Raw genomic sequence first — 25,487 nt, forward strand, 5'->3', positions numbered from 1 at the left:
AACTCAACATTTTACAGGTGCTTTCACCAAAAATAGTAACTAATTAAATCTATCATTTACCTCCCAACAAAAAAGTAACCCTTTACTGTAACTATAGTCACTGAAAAAGTAAAAACTGTGAAAGCAGTGAACAAAAAAATGTAAAAAAAAGTGACAAGTTATTGAATATGAATTGTTGGTTTTTCGAGAATTTTCGCATTTTTTTAAAGATTTGTCCAGAGATTGAGGAAACACACAACTTACAAGGCACACAGTTAGTGCAAGGGGACAATGCGCCAAATATGTCCCTCTTGTTACCTCTTGTTATTCGTTGACACATCTATTCCTGTGCGCCATTTGTGTACGCACTCCCAACATCCCGATTCGATGCTGTCACAAATCAATTATCGATATCCCCATCACCAACACCAGCACGCGAAAACATGTACCTTGCTTTGAGACGGTGTGTCTATCTCTACTCCACTTCTGGCTCTACCCTCTCAAAGCAGGCATCATTTCGTAACCTACATAACATCCCTCCACAATACAACCATCTTTATATAGTCGCACAGGTTTAGCCCCCCCCCCCCCTCCTTGAAGACTGCTATGAGATCGATCGTTGAGTATCGTTCTGCACAGACGCAGAACATTAGTGTGGGACATCGTAACGTAGAAGTCGGTGGAGCGCTCCGTGTATCCTTCCGGCACATTTATCACGTGACCCAGAAAAGAGACGCCGAAGTAAAGGACCAGGAAGTACGACGACACCTCGCCCCCAACAACAACAACGGCTGGCGAAGGTCCTGGATGGAGCGCTTCGTCTGGGTATTCGGGGTATATATAACCATATATTTACAGCAAACGTCGTTATTACGAAGTCAAAAGGACAGAAAAATATTCGATATAAGCGTCAATTCGATAAAGGCGGCAATTCGATAAAAGTGGTGTTGCCATTACCTTCGGAAGCACCACGGGAGCCTTAGAACTCAAGCAAGCAAGCAAACAAACAAACAAACAAACCTTGTTGGTGAGCAACTTGGAAGCTTTTTTAATTTACATAGAGAGAGAGAGAAACACGTATGTATTTGTCGTACGGGCTTCCGCTAGCTTCTCTTTGGTACTAAGTTGAGTCGGAGCAAGACACTTCGAATTATCGGGATCGAAACGCATGCATTCCAGTTGGAAAAGTGCGAGACTTTGAATACAGGGATAACTAAGAAAAAATACGATTTCGTTATAACGAGGGTTTACTGTCTTTGGAAATGCTTGGCTGTTGTTCTATTGACCCGGCGCTGCCGTTGACGTCGGGACCACCGTCAGCTGCAGCGGACGTGTTGGCGTGGCAAATCTTACCGAAAATTTTGGACTGGAGGATACTCCATTACCCGAGCACGTCATTGCATAAGTGTCAGTAGCTGAGGGAAGAACAATTTGAGCTTCCGCTGTCGTCAAACATTGACGATGTCCTGGTAGCACACGTACCACTGAACAGACAAAGTGCGAACTCAATCGACAAATCATTTCATTCAAACGAGTCATCATCATCATCACCATCAAACCAATGTCCTAACGAGTATCACAGTTCACCAAACGCTGTTCACAATAACCACAAGCAACGGTTCACATAGATGACAGCACGATATTATCACACCTTCAAATTAGCTTCGGAAGTGGTTGGATGCCAGATCGTCGAAGTGAGAGTCGATGAGTATTATTATGGCAGTTGCAACGATGGGAAGTCACATAAAGATGGCAGTGTGGATTGAGTCGTAGAACGGCACAAGAAGAAAGTCCATGAGGAAAATGATGCTATGTCACGGAATAATGTCGTCAGTCAATGGTTCAGCTGCTATAAGCGAACAGCCCGTAGTACTTGCAGGTACTTGAAGAGTTGTTGCGCGCTGTTGCAGCCTGGAAGACCTCAGCCTTGTTAGTTGGTAGATTTCGCTCCTAGTACCACGGGTACCACGTACCCAGGCACACGGAGACAAGGCTAAAATAAGGCTCTAATAGGCACATTAAAGAGAACACTGCAAGCGATGACTTCTGTTGATCAGATGAGCATGAATGGCACGTTCAGAGCGAGCTTCACACATGCAGCTCCAAACTGGTACCGCGTTCAGCTGTTGGAGGCAGGAAGTGGTCTTCGACTCTGACCTTTGGTGTTACTTAGAAGTCTGGACACGTTGTCGTTCCTTCCAGAAACATCTCTTCGCCCGGCGCTAAGGCATGGCTATTGTTTGCGCAGTAGACGGTATTTCTGAGGTGTTTTCCGCTGCAAGAGACAGAGGCATCAAGCAACAACAACAACAAATAAATCGTGACTATGACATGGGGTGAGGCATCAGGCAGAGGTCAACGTCACAGTTCGAAACACTTGAAAGAAGGAAGGAGGGCCCAGTCACAAGTTTGTGTGGTGTGCTTAAAGACACAGTCTAATACATCCTCCTCCTACTCTTGTTCTTTACCACAAGCCATGACCATTGAAAAAGGCACATTCAGTGTGAAAACAATACCGTGTCTCTGCCGGCATGAGCCAGTCATTCCGGATCCTGCTATATGTATGCTTCCAGCAGTCGTTTCGCTACGACAAACATATTCATAGCACTATTCATTTAGATGTAAATATGCTCGGTACAACCATTATGGTTTAGAGCGAGCACGAGTGTACCCACCCACACGTTCAAATGGCAGCTGAGGATGAATAGGTATATATTTAAAGCTCGGTTCCATGGATGACGTTGAAAAATGCGCGTATTTGAGGATAATTCGACCCTAATTTTTGATCGTGAGGCCACTTAACGCCACTCTCGCGGGCGGAGAGATCACATGGCGGAACGGCCGCGTGGCAGTGTGTCTCTCGGAGAGAACGGCACGCGTCGTTAGGTTCTACCGGGCACTGGAAAAGAGACTATGGCGACCGACATGCGTCGGTGACTATAATTCCTTGTTGGGTTTCCACAATGAAAATGCATTCTACGTGGACGAATACACATCTTGAAGCATCACTGCCACAGCAGCTTGTCGGTGCTAGCGCAGTATTTATCCAATGAAGAGAACTCAGGTACACGTTTTTTATGCAGTACGGTTACTGATCCTGCTAGGCCGAGTATCATATACCCTAACTTAGCACGTCGAGGCGCAGCACGCGTGATTCTATGCTGAATATGTGCCGATTATGCGTGTGTCCTGAACGAGCAAGTGAAGAGGCAGCACCATCAGAAGAAGAGCGCGTTCACAGGTTCGTTGCTAAAACAGGAAAAGAAAGAAGAAGGAAAAAAAAAGAACGTGGCGAAGACGACACCATGGCGCGAATCCAACCTAAGTGCGAAAGTTCACATGAAGCCCATAACAAAATTCCATGGGACTCTGCCGCTCTGGTAAGTCTGGATGGTGGTCTCAATAGACCACTACCCGAGAAACGTCATCATGGCGTTGGAAGACAGACTGAAACCGAAACAAATCGGAAGGGGAGGGCTGGGTTTCACGAATGGGCACTTGTTCTCTGCCTCCTATTGAAAGAAAAGTAGAACCGAAGGTCGCATCCCTTTCAGGGACCATCGTGATCCCCTCCAGACTGAGGCTTTCGGGCGCGTCCTTGTTCGCCCCCTAGCTTCGAGCGTAGTTCGAGTCTACCAAATTGGTGGCGCTGTCGAACACTATGACATCATTTGTTGACAAACAGGGAGAGGACTATTGCTCGTACGGTCCACATGCAGACACCGTTGGAACCCACCGTTTGAAGTAGCTGTCGAAGGGGCGAATCTTGACAGAGTGCACGAACAATCGATTGTCGACTTCAGGGTCCAGATTGCTCCATCGCAGACCCACTGCTTTAGTGCTGTCCATTTTTTCGCGGGTCGTAAAATAGTAGTTGTACTGTCGTCCTCCACGTATGTCCTGAGGCCTGCGCGAATTAAATGCTGAGAGTCTCGTACGTAATGAAGTTGACGGCCACGCCGCAGTGGCCTATGGCATACCTTCGACTGAGCCTGACGATACCATCGTTCAGTTTGCTTTTGACGTGCAAGTAGATCTCTCCGAATGCGTCCCAGACGGCTCTCTTGGGAGTGCGCGACATCTTCACAGCCACGTTGTACTGGTGCACTGAAATTAGGGTGAAGTGAATGAGTAGTTCACCGTCAAGATCCGAACTCTCCTTGTCATTCAGGATGAAAACTCGTGATTAACAACCATTAGCGTCCTGCCACTCCTATTTCTCAATGCTTTTCACCACACAATTTCGTAGCCTGTTACCCTTTAGGGATTTGACGTTTACGGGCACACACCTGGATTGCGAGCTACATCGGTTACTTTGGCGTCTGAGTGATGATGAAAGTTTACATGGAACGAAAGTGATTGATAAATGACAGACGGCTGGTGCACGGACTTCCACTCAAAGGAGTCCGGAGGTACGTACGTTCGTAGCATAATATGGTCACGTGACACATGGCCCAAGGATACAGCCTTCTTTTTTTTTTTTTTTTCTTGTAACTCCTCCCGCAGCACACCAAACAAATCTGTTTGATCTGTGTAATCTAACAAATGATTTCAGATGTGGTTCCAAACATAAAAACGCAGACTCTCAGATAAGAAAAAAAGAAAAGAGAAGAAATTATAAGAGCAAAACATCTCTGTGCCGTTGTTCCTGTTTTTGTCTTTTCCCTTTTTTTTTTACCTTTTGCAATTGACACGGTGTTTTGTTCAGTACCCACTGTAGCGTTACGTTACTCATTTTCTTCAGAAGGAAACACGCGGTTACATCGAGGATGCGAATGTTCCACCCTTACGGCGCTTTCGCTATCAGTATCTCTCACAAAACCCATTTCACGGTTAACCAGTCTAGTCGACATAATCTCACAGCAAAAAGGTTCCTCGTCGTTGGTTTGAAGGAAGAGCTTCCGCTTGTGTCCAGCGCGCCTCCTCGTCCGCAGCTTGTCCGAGTGGTAGCCCATGACCGCGCATTCGGCGTGCTCAGAGTCGCAGTGACTGCACTGACCCGCAACGAAGTTGTCCCAGGAAGCGCAGGAGACGGCCACAGGAAGGCAGCGGTATTCGTTGGTGATTGTTTCCAGGTAGTAATCCAAGGCACGGATGTGGTCGCACGAACTGAACCGTCGCATGCCTAGCCGTAGAAGGACAAAGGTGTAGTGAGCAATATTAGAAATGTGTCCTATCTGTGTTCTATTCAAACACGCGGTGCTTTGGGCTTTAATCTTTTGTGATGCTAAAATCTCGGGACAGAATAAGTGACCTTTATCCGCATGGAGACGGAGCAACTGGAACGTATATAAAGGTGCTCATATAGCGTGTCCTCCAACTAAATGGAAGAGTCCTTCGTGGACGATAGAAGAGGCCATACCCGTGTTCTACTTAATAATTTTTTTTTTCCTGTCACCTCCCCTTGTGTGTGTGTTTTTCTGCCTTATCGCATTAAAATTTCTGTCAGTTGTCAGTAAGCAGTTGTAGCGTCAAATCTTCGTCCCTCGTCTTTGGTTGTGTTCTTTTGTATCTACTTAATAACAACGACAGGAAATGTGGTCCTAACAGAGTTACTCCGCCGGAGAAATTATACTACAGCACCGCTAGGTCCTGCCTGTAGGGCTTCTATAGCTTCGGTGCAGACGCACTACCTGTCGTGACGTAGTGATGCATGCCGGCTAGATATTGCAGCCAATACGAACAAGTGTAGTGCGGGGTATAAACGTGCCGTTCTTACGTCGAGTATGACAGTATAGGTATACGACGATGGAACGGTGTGGTACCTACTACCATATCCATATACCTAGTGTCTCAAAGGGACGGTCACATCCGTTCCCGTCGATTTCGAAACCACAGTGTCATCTTATTCCTGGTGGACCAATGACCACGATATCGAAAACCCCACGCGAAACAGTGGTGCAGTTTGACCATAGTTTGACCGTTATTCAATGCAATACATGACAAGAGCAGACGCCGGATGTTGAGAGTATGCCGGAATTCCCTCTCTGAAAAAACGAACCAATGAGGGCGCGACCTTGAGAAAAGGAATGCCGCGCCCGTACAGGTTGTACGGGTGTCTCGTATAGACTATAGGGACCGTGCGACACCTACAGGGGGCGCGCTGCTCCGTCGCGACAGCGCCGCCAGTGGCGGTCTTGGACGTATCCGACGTGATACCACGCCGCCCGTTCTATGCATTCTCAAGTGGAACCGTAGCTTGCGTGGCGACCTCCGTAATTAGAAGGGCAAATTTTTGAAGTGCAAATAATGTGGAACCTTTCTGGGGCGCGAACGAAGAGAATGGAGACAAACTGCACAGAAGCAACCACCGTATTTATAATGCATCTAACAGTACGGAAGTACGGAAACAGCCACTCGCGTCTGCCCGGTCAAAACACCTGTAAGTGATACGTCGAGAGGATGGTTATTTGACTCCTCACAAAATGGCTTGCTAGCGAAGGTTATATACGTGTATTCCTCTGACTCCAGCCATTTGTAATATGTTTTTGACTGAGTCTTGTATTCCTTTCGTCGTCTTTGCACACACATAGCTTCGTCACTGAAATTTACATCGTGCGTCCGTTTTATCCATACAAATAAACACGTGGGGTCACAACTTATTGCCTGAACTTGTACTGCAGTTTTTCCAGTATCTTCAGATACAATAACTCTAAAGAGATCCTCAGAGAAGAAAGTATGTGAGTTTTTACCTCGGCTACCCCCGTAAGCTTGCGGGACGAGAGCTGTGAAATCGTCGGTGAGTAAATACTAAACCTTTTGGACAACATAGAACTTCTGTTCTCACTGTGAGACTCGTCATACCGAGAGCAATATCGGCTCTGGGCACTGGCGATGAAACACCTCAATCATTATCTCGAAATAGGTTGCCGTTTGGTCGGTGCATTTGATGGTGATACAGTATCCAGCGGCGTTTCACCGTCACGAAAGTGGCAACTGTAAATCATTGATCATTTTGCAGGTCCTCATTCAGTTTCATTGAAACTAGAACAAAAGAAATAGAATATATTCGCTCATGTTGTGCACACCTCATGCAATGGCCGAACGCGCGTCACAAACGCTATTCGCTGCGAGTCTAGTGACCTCGGTGGTATTGGAAGCGTAGAAATCACGAGAAATGAAACATCTGGTCCCTAATGAACAGTTCTTTTAGGTGCTGGCACAGTTAGCGATGCTGTGGCAAAAAAGATACCCGCACTTCACATGTAAACAAAGCTGGCTACCCGGCGGCTATCACGCAAGGTACTTTCTCCGGAGGCCGCATCGCGGCGCCACCAGTTTGTCGCACAGTCCCTATAGAGTTACGGTACGTCTGGACGGTGCCTTTCCTCCTCTGACGCACTCTCACTCCTTCGTATAGGCAGTGACGTCACCCCACCGGAGCTTATGCTGCCGCGGAAGCAACGCTTATCTTTAAAATTCGTTTATTTAATATCTAAGCACTTTTCGGAGGCACAACAAAACCTTACGTGTAACGTCACGACACCATTATTATTTTTGAAGCACATTTCGGACGAAAACATTAGCCGGGTATATTGCCGGTCGATGCCGAACATAATGATTCCATAGATGCGACCGTCCCTTTGAAAAAGGAGTTGTCGCAATTGTTACGTAGAGAAAGCATGAAAGCATATTGCAATCAAATATAGGAAGATGGCTCACCATCGATAAGGCCTCCTTTTCTGACGAACTTTCTGAAGTTATATTTTTGGCATCCAGGTTGACGGTTGCCATTGTTGGGGTAGAAGTCCAAATCACCCACCATTTCATCCATTCCGAAACCTTCATTTACAGGAATAAAACTTGAGGATATTCACTTCACACGTAGAGGAGACCCTCCGCCAGAACGAAAAGCCCTTTATCGATTATTTTCCTACATTTCCGTAAATGTTGCAATTGTCATTTGAATGACACACATAACCCGAGTCATTCTGCGTGTCAGGAGTGGGGAAGGAGTTCCGTATACGCTCTAACGACATACACAACAGCCGGACAGCACGATGCCCTGTCTGATTTACCCGCTCCTCGAAGATACCGATTCTTCGTTGTTGTTTCGCTTCCTTTTTTTTTTTTTTTTTAGCGGTTGGGGGTGGGATCGAGGTGGGGGCAGATTAACCCTATTACTCGGTCTTTGTGTAAGAAAAAGATTGTGCTTTCACTGTAAAGATCGGCAGGCTGTTTAGTTTTACCTGTTCCGGTCCTGGTTTCATCCTCCAATATATATCACATGATATGACCTACAGCACGTGGTCGCGGCTGATGAGACCAAGCGGATGACGGTCGAGTTATTTACAGTTATATCCTCTAGGATTTATTCACATGACGTCATCCGCAGGAGGGCACCACTGTCGCTATAGCGAATTTGCCGCCATAAAATATGTCCTCATACTTTGATCGTCCAGGCCTTCATCCACATTGTATTCACCGCACATTTGGTATTTCAAAGTATTTGTACTCTGTGAATGTTATTTGTATCCTAATCCAAGTAATTTCCACGTTTTCAACGTTAACAGTACTCTATATAGCATATGGCAGCGATTGAAAACCGGAACCAAAACTTCGAGGGACCTATTCATCATGGCGGCGATTTCATCTTTTCGAAGCTAGTGCCCTCTGGAGGGGTGACGTCGGTGAATAAACACTATAGGCGCACAGCACGCAACTTTTTCCCGCTTTGGGGAGAGCATATATTGGTGACTGTGAAGAAAATATGACACTTTTTTTTTTTCATTCGTTTGACAAGTACTTACATTTGCTAAGTGTACAACCATTGCAAGTTGACTTTTGCATGCCCCATAGCGCAAAACCCGACCTCTAGTCCCGTGATGTTTACTTCGATGGGCTGCATATGGTTGACGGAAGGCATCGCACCACCCTGACTGTGCATCTTGTCTAGGTATTATCCAAATGCAGACTACAATGGGAGCCACCATTTCGTCTGGCAGCCTTGCTGCATTTTGTCCGGCCCAATTAGTGAGTGCCAAGATCTTCACGGGCACATACTACTGGCACAGACAGTATACGTCAAATATATAACGCATACAAGCGCTATAGACGATCAGTGCTCCCGGTGTACCCGGCCAAGTGTCACGATGGAAATTGGGGGACCCTTTGGGATAAAATGTTACCTGCAATCATCATGAATGGGTGACTAGCGTCGGAGTGGATCACGTCCACAAAAAGTGCATCCTTGGGATCGAGCCGCACCTCAGGATGCATGTGGTGGAAGAACGGCCCTGCTGGATCAAGCCCTGCACAATCACAGAACGTTGTGTCAAGGGACGCATCCCAGATTATGCTAACGGAATGCGTTCAGAACACTCCCCTTATCTGACAAGCGCTACCTGATATGCGTCCCAGTCTCGCCAGACGTTGCCCGGCATAGCCGCAAATTTGAGCACCAAGGCTGTGGCCAATGCAGTGAAAAGACTCTTGCTTGGCACCTGTTACAGACTGGTGACAGACGAGCGAATCAGTACTGCGACTACAGTCTTTTTGTAGCTAATTTCACATAATGCGAGCGCGCGTCGATTACAGCACCCTTTTATTACCAGGGTGCAATAGACTTGATGCTGAGACGAGAAGGGATTTCTGCCCCATTTCCCCTTTTGTAACGCTGTTGCTTCGGAAATCGATACACGTTTGAGTGTCACTTCATAATATTTTTCAGGCGCTTGCCTACTATTTTGATTGAGGGAGCATCACTGACGAAGAAAAGTACTATAGTCCACTTCCCATCATCCCCCAAAGGCACTTCCAAAGCAAGCTTTGTTGCAGCTCATAATGATCGCTAATGATTAATGCAAATTATCGAAGTCTCTTTTTTTATAGCAGGAGTATCGTGCCCTAAAGAGGGCAGAAAATGGAGTTGGAATTCGATATACCTCTAGAACTCGAATGAGATGAGCGATTTCAGCGCCGGCAACACGGGTGTTGGCAGTCGCCCTTGGATAAGGCAGGAGGTTGCCTCCTTTCCAGTCGACGATGATGACGTTGGCGTCTTCTGCTTGTAAAATCTTATCCCTCATGTCCTGCATACAGTAGTGTTACATCCGCTCCGTGAACACACATAATGAGAATAAAGTACCGTCCAAGATATATATCGGAAGGTTCGTTCAGGAGGAGACAGCGAAAGGCAATAGCCACCTTTTTGGGCGAACGTAACTTACAAACAACCACTTGCCGATGACGATGTTGTCCATGTACCCGTGCACCACAAGCTTCGTCGGACGCCGCGGGTTGAATTGTGTATTGAGCAAATCGTAGTGACTAGACGGTACGAGGTACTCGTGGATAGACGGGTTGTCGCGGGTGTACAGAAGGAATGTAGTGTTGACTACGTCTCTGTCATCAGGCAACGCTGACACCGGTCGGTAGAGCAGGTGAAACCAGTTACCACCATTGCGGAAGCAGCCTAAGTCCGGCATGCATTTTTCAAACAACGATAAGGAGCCTGTACAGAAAAGGGAACATCAGATCGCGAGGACCACGCACGGCATACACCCAAGCAGCACAATGTACTGAAAGTCGAGTGCAATAGGGGTGGACGGGTAGGTGGAAGGCCTTGAACAGACTCTTGAAACTAAAGAACATTGATAAGACACATACCGTCCACCCCTATTGCACTCGACTTTCAGTACATTTTGCTGCTTGGGCAACTGCCTCCTTGTTCAAGTGGTATTCCGCTCAGTAATTGTCCGTTTCGAGTCATGGAACACCATGCCCAGTTCCGGATGTTGTTTTCTTTCTTTCTTAAAATTGGGATTGTCAATAGTGTAATTCTTACGTTTGATGACACTGAGATCACGTCCCGAAGGCCTGCAGAGGACCAGCAGAACGGAAAGTAGCAGGGTCTGGAGCGTGGAGCGCACAGGTTCCATGCGAAGGACGAAAGGCGACTTCTTTGTTGCCCACTGTGAAGAGACACAGACGGCGGTTGACGTTTTTCCCGTATTTTCGTATTAGTGTATACTCCTGGTATGAACATACGTTATTTTAGTGCGCATATGTGAGGACGCACCTTTCCGCTACATCCGTCGTAATTTCGACCACATTGCGTGCACCAATGTCGTTCAATATCACCAAGCAGAGTTCAGAGATAGACCGCAGGGCGGAAGGGATACCCACATTTCGTGACAAGACATCGTCCCATGTGGGACATACCCTTGTCTGCGTGCGTCAGTGAAAGGGCACGCTGAGGTATTTGCAGACGGCTGGCCACTGCATGGATATCCCTAATAATCAGAGCTCGAGGTAACTCGTTACGAGTAACTCGTTGCTGTAACTAAGTTCCTTTTTTGATAACTTGTAACTTAACTCGGTACTTTTGCGCCGTGGTAACTTTCAGAGGAACTCGTTTCTTTTTCAGGTAACTTTGCCAAAGTAACTTCAGCGAAGTTCCAAGTTACTTTTAATTCGCTTTTCACCCACGTCCACATATACTTTCTTGCTTTTTTTCCGGTTCTTTCATGGCATTTTATGCCATAAAACGTGATATTCTATCAATGACAGTATTCAGGAAGTAAGAACCACTGCCATTGAAATGAAGCTGAACCATTGTGCGCCTAGTAAGATGCAAATCGTTCGAATTGTTAGAGATAAAACGAAAACGATCTAAACGTGTTGCACTCCTCCACAGGCAACTCAAGGTCTAACTCAACTGCTCACGCGCGTCTGAAGTAACTCGGAAGTAACTCGTTCTTTTTTTCAAGTAATTCCGTAACTGCGAGTTACATTTCAGGCTGAAGAACTTCGTCATTAACTTACATTTTTTCACACGGTAACCTAACTCGTAACGAGTTCTTTTTGACAGATAACTTTTCGATCTATGTTAATAATAGTGACTATACATCCCAGACGTGTGGATGAGAATAGTAGCATTCGTGGGACTCTTCTTACGTGTCGTAAGTGATCAGCGCAACCATACTCAGTTATCTAATCCGTACTGAACATGTTTCACAAAACAAGAATGCCTTGGCATGCATTGACAGTGCGACTGACAGACGACACTTTCTAACATTAAAGTACTAACGGGATCTCCGACGCGATTTCACTACCTTGCCGTGGCAACTTGGCATTGGCGAGTGAACCTTGCATAGTCCCTAAGCAGAGCATTGATGAGATCTAAGCGAAGCGGGACACCGACACTAGTTTCCCTTGTTCGAATATATAAATCTCTCGTGCAGGACACTCAATAGACTTCGTTTAAATAATCGAGTCCACATTTCACTTGTGGGCAACGCGAACAACTGCTGACTTCGCAGTAATCGTGCTTTGGTGAATACAAGAAAGTGTGGTCCTATTATTGTGAGCAGGGAGCCGGTTTTCGTGCGGCAACTAACAAGCTCAAACAGAAATGGAATCGGGAGGCTAAAAGTGTCCCGCCTCAAAGTCAAATACAAAACGGCTTCGGCTTCGCCTAACAGAGCGCGGCGTTCGGTTGATGTTTAAATATAAACAGTGAAAAGAGGTGCTATGCAAATGCGTCTTCTCCCTTCAATTTGTGGTGTCTGTCCTAGGAGGGGTGCGTGTAGCTGGCATAGGAATACAAATGAAATGCGATAAATTGATAGCAGAGCGGACATGTTCCAAACACGTGCCCCTTGTCCAGTCCCGCTCATCGGCATCAAGGTCTCGGTCACTTTTGGTGACTCCTGTCGTCAACCGGACTCCCCACCGTGCTCCGATCACCTGAACTGCCATCTCCATCATCATCTTTCATCCTGTACAATTGGCACTGGGACAGCGCCCAGCCTGCTGGCCGGCATCAGCCCCATCTCATCATCGTCTCTTTATGTGTGTGTTCTAAGCACAGCTTTCCCCCTCCCCTTTCTGTACACACCTTACGGACGGTCTTTGTACAATGTATATCACAAAGAGAGAGAGAGAGAAATAGTACTTCAAATGGCTGGGTACTCATTGGGGGGGGGGGGGCAACCGCGGGGCTCCCATTAAAGACAAGCAAGGCCCTAGCTGGCCATGACAGGTGGCTACCCCTAAGACCCTTCTCTAGGCTCTTCCTTTTTGGTGAGTGGGTACCTTGCATTTGATATCGTACATGATAATGGTCACTCTTCCTGCGGAAGTAAGCTAAAGTTCGGTAGCAAGAACAGCACCCGAAAATGGCGTGGTCCCCTGCGCCCTTAGAACTCCTCTGGACGCATTCCAGTCCATGACGTGGTCCCAGACTTTCTAGTGTCTGTATAATTACCGACGAGTACTGTCTATGAACGTACACAAAGTCTTCGCAGTGTAGTTCGCCTTCAAGAAACGACGCGGTCGGCACATATTCACCGCCCATCACTGCAGGCAGTGCAGACGAAGGACAAGGCTCCTCTTATCGACGGAGACACTCTCCGGTGTGGGTGAACGACCACTTTTTCCTGCTAAACCACCTTATCGAACCGGCCATATTACATAACGGGTCTCTCTCACTCTGTCTTGTTGTTGTCGTTTTCCTACTACGTTCACGATACGCCTTTTCGTAAATCCGCCCCATTTCCGGTGATCGTCGCCACCCACAGTTTCCGCGTCGACCTTTCCGCTCAGTCTTCCCCCCGAGGAAAGAAAAGCTGTGCAGAACAAATTATCTAATTTACTTCCGCAAACAAGATACCGATTGATACGCTCTTAAACCATACACTAAATCTGATGAGGCTTTCGTACTTTCCACGCCGGCGCTTTTTTTTTCTGTATGTCGGTTGCTAGATTCTATCTGCCTTGTATAACGGAAGTGCGGAAGACGGAGCGTTATGTAAGGGACGTGCTCCGGAAAAACAATGCGATCTACTCGCTCAATTTTCTAACCCTTTTCGCGGGGAACAATGATACGTTCTTTTGTTGTATAGTGTGAATATATTTTGGTAGCCTTATTTGGATCCTCTTTTGTACGAGTGAGAGCACGAGTGTGTTAGGGGAGGTTGCTTGTTCTACAAAGATAAAAAAAGTGTGTGAGAACGTAGCAATGACGGTGTCCACGTAGTTTAATTAGGCTGAAAAAGAGCGGAGGCTTTGTGGACAAATAGGTTGCTCAGGACAAGTCAGGACTCGTCCTGAAGCAACCTGTCCTGAGCACTCTTAAAAAAGGGTGTGTTGGTAACTCCTTTATGGAGAGTTCACCCTTGCCACATATCTCATTCCCTTTGGGGTGTACAATTACTCTCCATTACCCTCGTTGAGGAGTGAGGAGACTCCTTAACGAGGGCAATGGAGAGTAATTGTACACTGCAAAGGGAGTGATATATGTGGAAAGGGTGTACTCCTAAAAAAGAGTTACAACACACCCTGTTTTTAAAGAGTGTACGTAGAAGAAAGTTATGCATAACGTGGCACACCTTGAAAGAAAAATTGGTGATGATCCTCTTTTGAGGTCCAGCGATATACTGGTGCTTGTTGACCATGTAAACTGAAACAATTTGCGATAACTGGCTTGATTTTATGAAACCACTAGTGCGTTTAATCAAACTTTCCTCCACCTACTGTTAAAGGACGTATACCTTTCTATTTTCGGTCGTCACGGCTCGTTTTTCCTGCATTAACACACGATTCCGAAAACTTGATTTACCAAGGTTTCGGAATTACTCAATGCGAGCTACTCATAATTTAGGTATCGTGGGGTACACTTTTAAACCCCATAATGGAAAACCAGCTAGCTGCATGGCCTCGGCCTCGTCGCCTTCGTCACAGGAGTAAGGGTACATTTTTGAACACCCAAGAACGCATGCCTTTATGGTCCACATTTCATGGCATCGGCAGTCATAACGAGATGGCTACGAATAGGCTTTAGCTTTCAGCTTTAGGGAGCATCCAGCATGGTCTTCGGAGTATTCTGATATCGTGCGATGCCCTGCATGAGAGCAATGTCAGGGATCCTCGAGAAAAAGTTGCCGCGGTAAGATCGTTAGCTGTATGGCACTCCGGGGTTTATGATTTTTCAAATTCGGGAGGGAAAAATGGGGTGCTATTTACACGCGAGAATTCGTGGAGAAATCGGGCGCTATGATCTATGTTTGATATGTCACCGGGAAATTTTCGGGTGAAACGAAAGGCATATGAATCAAGCCACTGATGGGACGAGAAACAATAATCTTTATATTTTCGCTCGGAACTGGGATAGCGAAAGACCGCGGTATTCAAACACTTGCCCGAGCTCCACAAAAGCTCGTCTTTGACTCCTGCATGAGGGGATCATAAACGGAGGACAAATAGGTTGTCACAAATAGCTCTCTTTGCTGATATTATATGATCCACTTTTCCGACGGTTTACCGAGAACGACAAGTTGAAGGACCGCAAGGAGTTCGGGTATAGATATCGGGTTTTACTCGAATTCTTGAAAATTTGTGCGAAAAGTCGGGTTTAACTCGAAAACGAAGAACCCTAAGTTAGAAAAAGAAAAAAATAAGCATTCGGGACACATCCAAACACACAACATCTGAACACATCCAAAAGCTATCGAAAAGGCACGCGGAAGGGATGCAAGGAAGCGTTATTGGCGGGGAAAGAGAAAGTTAAAGGTTGACGAAAAAGGCAGCGAGTGCGCGTGGAATGAACCGGAACCACACCTTTCGCCCCGCCAGTGGCGCGTTCGTGACACTCATCAACTATCATTGTTTCGTCGAAATTTCACCGCGAAGAGACGGTGCGAAGGAAAGTTTTTTTTTTTTTTTTTTTTTTCAAAGAAGTTAGGCATAGAATATTTTTTCGGAAGAACTGTTTCTTCGAGGGATGTCGCGCCGCCTCTAGTCTCCTGCTGTGTCCCCTGTAGCTTTCACTTGTTTTTTTTAGTGGTTTCTCCCGCGTGCTGTTGTACTACGTATCACGTGCTATGCTGTGTGGTATTATTACCTATGCAATGTGCGAGGTGGCTGCTATAATCAAGAGCATCGCGATTAATGTCGCCGAAACTCTCATGACGCGCGTTATCTTATCAAACGCTCATTCTGTGGTGTCTGCCTTTACTGGAGAAAGTTCCGGAATACACACTATGCAGTCGCTCGCTATGACGACAAAATATTCAAAGTATCAGGCGTCTTTGAGTGATACGAGAATTATACCACGATATGGATGACTCTGCTCTGAGTTTCTTCTTGTGGTCTTTTTGTTTCTTTCTTCTTATTTTTAAGTGTTAAGAGAGGTCAGACAATATTCGGCCTTTGTTGGCCAACTTGACTGCAATTGAAAAGAAAAAAACAACAAATAGACAAAAAAATACAAGAGGATGTTTGTCCCGGAGGAGTGGAAACTGGCTATCCTGCAACATCCCTAGAGTAAATGTAGGGACAAAAGTGAACACTTCATGGTCATGATAATGATGATAGTAAAGAAAATTAGGGAGATGTAGCCACGTAAATTATATAATTGTGAAAAAAAAGTGCATGGCTGATACTACTTTACGGTCTTTTTGATCTATACTGTACCCACGAATGTCGGTATTCTTCTGTACAAACCGTGAGTGCGCAAGTGACATGAGAACAAGTGAAATAAATGCTGGAGGATCGAATAATCAACGGACACTTCATCGCTATCGAATAAACGGTCGAGACGACCGCGGCATAAACGTATGCAAGCTAGTCACCAAAGCCATCAAACTCAAAGCCATCAAACTCACCGTGTCACACAGACAAACAACCACGACTCGCCAAGACGAACGCCACCCGCGAATCCGAAAGTGAAAGATAAAAGCAGAAGGCAGACGACACTTTATGTCCTCCGTCGCAGACGATAGTAACCGCACTCGCGACACTGACACTTTCCCAGCGACATTGTCAAAACCATCTGATGAGAAATTCGTCGAAGCCGCACACAAAAACTACCGCAGAGCGTAACTATTTGGGGCGAAGTCCTACAGCTGATGGAACACGCTCGTCTGCTTGCGAAAGTGAAAGCAGACGACGGAGGCCTCTTTCCCCACCAGAAACGGAAGCGGAGGGGCCTGCAGAGGGCACAGAGCGATGTGCTGGTCCGGTTTCTGATTTGTTCTCCAGCCTCCTCTAACACAGCCCCGTTTTCTTCACGCGCTGCATGGTCAGTTCCGCGTGTTTACAAAACAACAGCTCGGGGCAACATTCCATGCAAATTGCAGACCCATACAGACTTCCGCACCACTTCTGTCACTGCACTTAATGCGTGGTAACATGCTGTGCATATAGTCCCGTATGTAACGAAGCACTGCTTGTAAGTTCATATTTATATTTTAGAGCGTATAATCAGGCACCACGGACTAAAAAAAATGTCTATTTTACTTTGTCAGTACGCAAAATATAAGTGCGGTCAATAAACATTATACGATTCGACGAACTTTCGAATGAACTCGCAAAACTTCATAGTTTCGGTTTCGCCAAGAGTGCGTAACGTCACCGAGAGCTCTGTTGACTGTCTCCTAGCAACAGCGCGCGCGCATTCCTGGTCTCCGCACCACGTTGGAGGACTGCCAGCAGCTGTGACGGGAGACGGGCGAGACGGGTATCGACATTCGTGGAGCAATGTTGCCAGACCCGTGGATAGGGTGGGCACCTCTTGACGTCATACATCTCAAAACCAGAAATTAATTTTATGATACTTCGACGTTACCAACAGAGAGAAAAAAAAATTTTTTTAAAATAAATACAGTGTGAGACAGGTGGACTGCAACTATATAAATGGCAGGACTCTGAGGATGAAGTTTAGTACCTAGTGGCACTTCATGATGATTTTTTCTTTTTTGTTTGTTTGTTTGTTTTTTGTTAACATAGCGACACCCAGCGAGCGCAGAAGTGCTTTATTCGCCGGTGATTGAACTGTATACGCATTGGTGGGTTACTGCATGAACCAGCTACCGTGGCCTAGTGGCCAGGGTTGCCAGATTTTGCAATTTTGCGCCACGTTGGCTATACTTTCCGACCGTCGTGGCGCCAAAACTTAGGCAATGGCGACTTGGCTATTTTCTGGCTACTTTTGTTGATACTTCTTCGCACTACATTTGAGACTCCTGTGCACCTAAATCGGGATATCGTGCACCACATAATGCCCAAGAACGCGTTCGTTCCAGTTTTCCTGGTCAATCGGCCTTCCCTCACTGTCGGCACGATGTTCTTTGGATTATTTTGTTTGTGCGCCTGACGATTTAGCACTCATAAGAGCCCTTCATTCAATGTATGATACCTGCACAGCACTGGCTACAGAATTGGCTACGTACAAGGAAAAATTGGCTACTTTTGGCTACTTTCACATGGTGCGTTGGCAACCCTGCTAGTGGCCACGATAATGCCATTCCACGCCGAGACTGGGAGACATGCTGGGAGATGACCCGGGTTCGAATCCGAGCGCCGGCAGTGCTGCCTGGGTGTTTTCCCTGGGTTTTCCTCGGACACTTTAAGACAAATGTCGGCACACCATTTCCCTGCGAAGTCGGCCCAGGACACACGATCCCCCTGCGATAGTCCTGACATTGCACGCCTGAGCGTGTAAGCAGTTCTATCATCGCCATCACCTGGTTAGTGTGATCAGGTGAAACGCTAGAAGCAGAAAGACAACTGATCACGCCACGAACTCTGGAGGATGTCAGCCAACGAAATTTTTATTCACTGTGGAGGAAACCCTCCCGTCCGTGTGCCGTCCGTACCATCATCCCGCCTGGATGGTCGACCAGTGTTTGAATGCAGAAGCGTGAAAAGCGCTCTTTTCCTCGGTAGGCTCCACACCAGGAAGTGTACAACCCTCACTTGTATACACGCGGTAAATGTTTTCTATTGCGCTGCTGCATATTTTTATTACGAGGAAGTTCGAACACCGTTTACTCTATTATCCACGCGATTACACAAGCAGCCAGACCTGAATCCCGTAAGCATTATGAAGACGACGAATCGCATGGACGACGATGTCTCACTTCACGAGTGATAGCACTACGATCGCTTCGTATGCTGGTTCGTTGTCTTCGTTCACAGTGTGACAGTAATGCAATTTTTATGCGGTTCATACACTAAAACAACGAACAAAGCCTGGTGGTGTTTGTTTCTGTGACCATGTGAAAAATAAAAAAAAATAAAATGAAGTTAAGGAACAGCACACCATGGAAAAATATGCTATCAACGGCATTTGTCGGAATGGAACCTTCGCCACGTACTATAGAAGTACTTGCATCAAATTCTAATTAGGAGAAATTTGATTTTATGAATTGAGCTCTGAAATTTGCGAAGTTAAAGTGCTTTTTCTTAGTATAGGTAGCGTATTTTCTGGTATAGTAGATTTGGGTAAATCCGCAATTTGCTTCCTAATTATGGCAAGAAAACGTTACTGTAGCGTGGAAATTACAGGCTTAAATTCAGGAAATTTATCTTAATTACAGTTTGGTAAAATTAATGCAGTGCGTGGGAAAAGTTCGTTCCCAAGCAGCACACCAATATTGGTCCAATATTGGAAAGCAGTATTACAAATATTGGCCCAATATTGCAAATGCAACATTGCCCCATATAGGACCAATATTGGAAAACCGATATTGGCCAGCCAGTTTTGCCAGTACTGGCAACCAAATTTTCCACCCTGTGTTTTCAGCTCTAGGAGCAGTTCTGACAGGCTTCATATATATATGTCACTGAACTTATTCATATATATCATGTTACATGTGCTGGTTGGCAATACGTTCCCAAACAACACAATCCAACGAATATACCCGCTTAAATTCAATGTTACGCAAAAAACGTCACATAAATGGGATAATGGACCAAAAGTTCACTTAGAAAGGCAGTGGAATTTCCTTTCTAAGAGAACACAGATACTATACATTACTTGTCGTCCTGCTCGCTTGAGTCCTGCTCGCCTCTGAGTCAAAATGAACGGTGAAGTTTAATTTGATTACATATACACAGAAAACATTTGAGAGAGCAATTGCTTGGAGTATTAACTCGCCATCAAGACAACCTCTGTGCTACCTATGTTTCCGTATATTTTTTTTTCTTTCTACATCTACTAACATCTGTGCTTACTGCTTTTGGTTTGAGACATTCAGTAGATCCATCGAAAATTTTCCTTTAATTCCCCCTTTTCCAGTTAATCAGGAAAGGCCATTATGCCCAATACATAGCCAATATTGGAAGAGTCTTGTTTATATTGGGCCAATATGCGCTGTATTTAGTCAATATTGGTAAAATGTTAGGCATATCGGGCCATTATACCCAATAAACAGCCGATATTGGGTAAATCTTAGGAATACAGGACCAATATTGCAGCAGTTTTGCCGACGTCCATCCAACACTGGGCCAAGATTCACTGCCGCTTGGGGTATAAGTAAATGTCGTTCGACTTTATTTTATTTTATTTATTTACTTATTCATTAAAATTTTTGACATGGTTACTGAAACACCTAGTGGACCGCATGAACACTGACGTACAGAGTAGATTAGACAGAAAAGAAAAATGTGAAGTCATTAATCCAGATAGATTATAATCTCCAGCGTTCAAATCAACAACAACCGGAAGGAACGTATTTGCATTTGCAAAACGAGCTGAGAATACAATAACGTACGCGAGATAAAGGAAGGAAGAGAATATTCGACCCGGAAAATTTGTTCCCTATATACGGCTTCCTATCTGATGCCACGCAGTATTGTTATCAATTCGCACACAGGAAAAGAAAAAGTACACTATTGAAACAGAACTTCACCACACGACAAGATTCTCTCTTCTGATTTATTGAATATGGGCTGGATCCGCCTATTTCGGACACTTTGCGTAATGTGTCCGAAATAGGGGGATCAAAATGGCGGTTGGATCCGGTCGGTCGGTTATGTGGTGAAGTTCTGTTTTTTTTTCTTATTCCGTTTAGCACCGCGAAGCAACTGTGGCTATGACGTGGACAGGTGGAGAGGGGACAGCAGGGAGGATTGGGGGCACAGGGTTAGCATGCGTCCTTGGCCGACTTCAGGGGCAACTGTACCGACATTCGTCTGGAAGGTCTACCGGAAAAGCCAGGGAGAACCTCGAACCCGCGTCACCTCCCAGTCTCGACGTGAAAGGCGATCATCCTGGCCACTACGCCACGCGAGCTGCATGGTAAGCTCCGTTTTAACGATATAGCACGCTGCTACCCAAACAGCACATGGTACTAAAAGTTGAAGTACGTATACATGGGACTGGCACGCAGGTGCGCAACCTTGATCTAGCTGTGCACCCCTATGCACTCGCACTTCAGTAGACTGTGCTGCTTCGGGATCACCACCACTACACCCAGTCCTCGTGCACCACTATATCAATTGCAACGACGTTTATTATAGTCCTTACCAAGAAACACTGCACGTAGCATGAACATTAGGGCCTCGATCCTAACACGCATTGTTAAACTTGTCGTCTGCAACCCCCCTTGTCCCCGACTCCTTCCTGCTGTCCTCTGTCCATCTGTCCACAGCTGTACGCCGCACATAGCCACAGTTGCTTCGCGGCGCTAATACGTAATAATAACATAATTGCATCCAACGTACCTGAAAATCACGAAATAATCCATGCTGTCCTTAACCAGACAAGAAACGATGCTCTGAGCTGGCAGTATCCTTCAATACTCTCTTTGTCGATGAAGACGACCCACTCTGAAGAGGTGGACAAAAGAGTGGAAAAGTGGAAGCGCCGGAAGTATGCCATCATCCGGGATATAGGAGAGCCGCCCGGCTTTCGACTTCATAACGGTAGAAATAGGCTGAGGAGACGAGAACATGACGGCCAGACAAGAAAAACGTACTCATAGAAAAAAAAAAAAAAAAGTACAGTGTAGGTACTCCGTAAAGCCCTATAGATCTTAAATAGAAGCACACGTGGTCTGTCTAAATTATAGGAGGCTTGCTGGAGGAAGTGCTTTAGATGGACAGATTGCTTGACCTTTCAGATTTTTATCTCTATGTGGGTTTCGATGAGGTTATCCGAATATGCTAGCGTTAAATATTTTGGGGTGGAGGTTAATACGCGAGGTTAATAACAACATCGGTAAGGCGCAGGAAGTCATATACCGTCCGAGGCTATATAAGAGCAAGCGATGCTATGCAAGAGTGCAAGCTGTAGCAGGAAAACGGTCGAGTTTATATTGGTTAGAAAGACCGCAAGTATTTGTTGGCAATATTCGAAAAGTATAGCAAACTAAAGGAGCAAGTGTTAGACGAATCGAAGTTGACGTTGGAAGCTGATGTTAAGAGGGGTTGATCTCACTCTTGGGTCAGACGAACCGTAGCATCATTCGAATGGATCTATAGTTAGTTTCTAAAACGGGACTATGCCTCAAAGAATGTCAAAGGGCACAGCACGTCTTCTACCCGTTTTTGGCAATACCGCAAGGCGTAATTTCCATTCTTGATGAGCTTTCCGGAAGGAGCGCAACCTGAAACGCTTACAGACAAGCCGTATACGTACCCGTCGGACCCTGTGATGGCACACGTAGATAAGCATGACAGGCTTCCTAACCAGGCATCCCTGAACGTGCAGATCAATCTTCGAACGTAAAGCTACCGATGCAGCGGCTTCCAGAAACAGGTACTAGTTCAGCAAATCTCCATTGCTCATTCCGTCAGATCATATCCCACCAGGTGTCGTTCATTTGCATTTCCTTGCTCCCGAAGGCTTTTCCGAGTCTTAAAAGATCGGTTCGTGGGAAGTCCTTCGAGGGTGAAGGAATAGTAGCTGTCCATGTCTTCATACGCCATGTCCGCCATAAAGAAAAGTATATGGTTTATTTACAACAACAGTTATAGTCTTTACCTGTCATAATCGGCTATTTACTGAGGATGATCTCTCTGCATGCTTCAATCAATCTGTAGTTCCTGCATCATTCAAACACCCCTTCCGGGCGCAAGCTGAACAAAATGAAGAAGCGATTTACGCGATACATCGTTGCGTAACGCCAGAGAGGAAGAGCTCGGAAACGGAAGTGTACGAGGAAACTACTTCCGGGAGACGAGCCCTCCTTTACGTAACCGGTCTGCTGACCTAGCAGCGGTGGCAGGAAATAACAAACCTTCACCCTTGAGTTTTGTTCCGCCGCAGCACATTATGCAAGCGGCCCACTTCTTTTTTTCTTTTTAGGTTTTGCGTCGGCAGGTACACGTTAAGTAACAGCCCCCGGAAAGGGTGCAGCGTTCGAAGTGGCGGAAGTGTTTTAAATGTTGGAAGTTGTGGATACGGGAATTAGGGTGGTCTGACATGACGCGTGGAAATGAATGCAGGTCTTTATGTCTTCCAGGTACTCTTTCCCGAACACACAGACACACACACCTGTGCAAAGAATGCGGTGAAAGAGGGCGGTGGGGTATAGATAACGTTGGCGAAAGCAATATCACCGGTTCCGGTGCCTAAGTACACGTTTCGAAGAGAAGCGGGCACCAATTACCAGGACCGCGTACTCGGATGTTTGATCGTAACAAACTGTTGTTGCAGCCGAGTTCTTCCTTTATATATCTGCCCCTTTATTATAGGCCCTCATCGCCATAGCGCGCTCATGGAGAAGAGTGAGGAATTAAGAGGAAGAAATATTCGCCTCTATCAACTCATTATACATGGAGGATCAATAAACTCTTCATAAAACCGAAGAGCGTTTACGTTTCAGTAATAGTATACTGGTTCTGGTTCTAATAGTACTGGTTCTAATAGGTCTCTGCGTGTACGCAGGGTCTTGTATAATATACTATTTCATCCGTGACAGAACTGGGACTCCACCTGGTTTGGATAATTTTCAATGTGCAATTTCAGAAAAAAAACTAAAATAAAAAATGCAAGCTTACTCTCAGATTCGACAGCTCCTTGCTCCACGATGTTTGTATAACTTGTGAATTTGCGTCGTGAGGTAGCTGTGACCATGATGGAGGCTACAGTGAGGTCGGTTTGCGGGTTAATTGCTCACTTGAGGGTGCTTTAAGGTGGGCTAAAGATCCCGGCATACTGCGTACCGCACGTAACGTACTTCGTGGAACACGACGCGTCTAAGCAATTTGTAAACTGCCATCAAGTTGCTGGCGTCCTCGACCGGGACCGAACCTGCAACCTTTGGATCAATACGTGGACACACTAGCTGCTGGCCTACCGAGGTCTCTTGTCGAGTCGTCGCTCCATGCGGAACACTAGCTATCTCTACTGCATTATGCGTCACCATTCCCGTCTTACCGTAAATTATGCAAAAGCACAAGTAAAGAACTATCATCAAGCGCGAGTCGCAGTGCAGATCAATTGTTTGTGAACGTTCGACAACTTCCACACGGGCGATAGTCCCCTTTAATGTAGCCACTATGCTAATGGAAACATCGTCGACGCCCTCACACACGCTCATATCTCAACCAAAATGAACGGGGCATGCAATATTTATGAAACTGCACGGAATCTGACCATTATTTACAGGTAGCTGGACGTGTCACCTACCAGTATACATACACAATTTCCTTTTGACTTTGTCACTAGTCGATAGATCGATATTGGCCCAGCGCAATGAAAGTCGAGACCGCTACCACTGTTGACCGTAAACAGTGGCATGCGTCAGAAGGAGCGAGTCAAGTGGCCACGGCACACGTCCTTCGACATGGCGGTCATGGTACGCCACTTTCTTTTCCACGCTGTACTCTGTCGCTTGTGCGGATGCTTCTTCATCAGGAACATTCACCCCAAGACGTTCGACAGGGCAAAGGTGGTTTGGAAGAGTTGGTACACCCTCTACGCGCTCGCTTGCTTCGGATTCTTTCTGTGGTTCGAGATAGACATGATCAATGGCCACATCAGGACGGAGTTACAGGTTCATGACAGAATCTCTTATACTCAAGCTCTTCTTCTCATAACGCACGCGATCGTTCTCTTGAAGATAATTATCAATGTAGTATCTATGCTTGCGGGATCATCGGCGATTCTGGGTTTCATGAGGACAGCGGCAGCGTTCGAGAAAGCTTCAGGGTTCCGACGCTGCACCTGCGGCGAGGTGACCAACTACCGGTGGTCGTTCGTAAGGCGGTTTTTCATGTCCGTCGCAACTGTCGCCTGTAACAGCATCGGCATATATATTCTCACCAAGGGCCATATGACCAGCTACTGGACGATATCCCCAGTCGTGTTCGAAGTTTGCACAGTGCTGAATACGGTTTTGTTCATCGTATACGACAGCATCCATTTTATGATGGTCCGATCGCCGTGCGAGGTGCTCATCCAGTATACACATTCCCAAAGTCACGCGCTGAAGAACATGCTGGCATCGCAGCTCTCCGTCGTTCAGCTGGAGATGTGGCGCGTCAACCTGTGCACCATCCGGGATTTGAAAAACCAGCTGAACAGTATCTGGAGCTTCTCCTTGGCGGCGAGCTGTTCGGCGGTCATCGTTGTAATGTGTTTCACCTGCTACGCTGCTTTCACGAATACAATTTCGGTTGAACATTACTTGATTGTTGCGACCTATGCCATATACTCCACCGTGGACCTTGTTGACTTGACATGTACAAGTCACAGGATGGCCAATGAGGTTTGTGAAGTTTTGTGCTTGCTATCCAAACTTTATTCTGATTTTTGCTGTGATTTTCTGCTGATT

General features: G+C 46.1%; 2 protein-coding genes across 2 annotated transcripts in view; one reads left to right on the top strand and one right to left on the bottom strand.

Annotated features, from left to right (window-relative positions):
• Positions 1 to 23,485, top strand: part of LOC135399994 (short-chain dehydrogenase/reductase family 9C member 7-like) — a 32,106-nt gene extending 8,621 nt beyond the window's left edge. Inside the window, exon 7 of the mRNA XM_064631738.1 lies at positions 23,404 to 23,485. Within this exon, the coding sequence (XP_064487808.1) occupies positions 23,404 to 23,419 (16 nt within the window). The 3' untranslated portion in view covers positions 23,420 to 23,485. The remainder of the gene's footprint in view (positions 1 to 23,403) is intronic.
• LOC135399993 (pancreatic triacylglycerol lipase-like) lies at positions 1,485 to 10,887 on the bottom strand. Its single transcript, XM_064631736.1, has 10 exons — positions 10,766 to 10,887; positions 10,149 to 10,432; positions 9,864 to 10,010; positions 9,324 to 9,432; positions 9,108 to 9,230; positions 7,642 to 7,761; positions 4,841 to 5,104; positions 3,960 to 4,086; positions 3,716 to 3,886; positions 1,485 to 2,254 (listed from the first exon to the last, which is right to left on the bottom strand). The coding sequence occupies exons 1-10, from the start codon at positions 10,857 to 10,859 to the stop codon at positions 2,149 to 2,151; spliced, it is 1,545 nt and encodes a 514-aa protein (XP_064487806.1). The 5' UTR covers positions 10,860 to 10,887; the 3' UTR covers positions 1,485 to 2,148.
• Positions 23,486 to 25,487: the final 2,002 nt, after the last annotated feature.

The sequence above is a fragment of the Ornithodoros turicata genome, chromosome 7 (assembly GCF_037126465.1).
Source record: "Ornithodoros turicata isolate Travis chromosome 7, ASM3712646v1, whole genome shotgun sequence".
NCBI lineage: Eukaryota > Metazoa > Arthropoda > Arachnida > Ixodida > Argasidae > Ornithodoros > Ornithodoros turicata.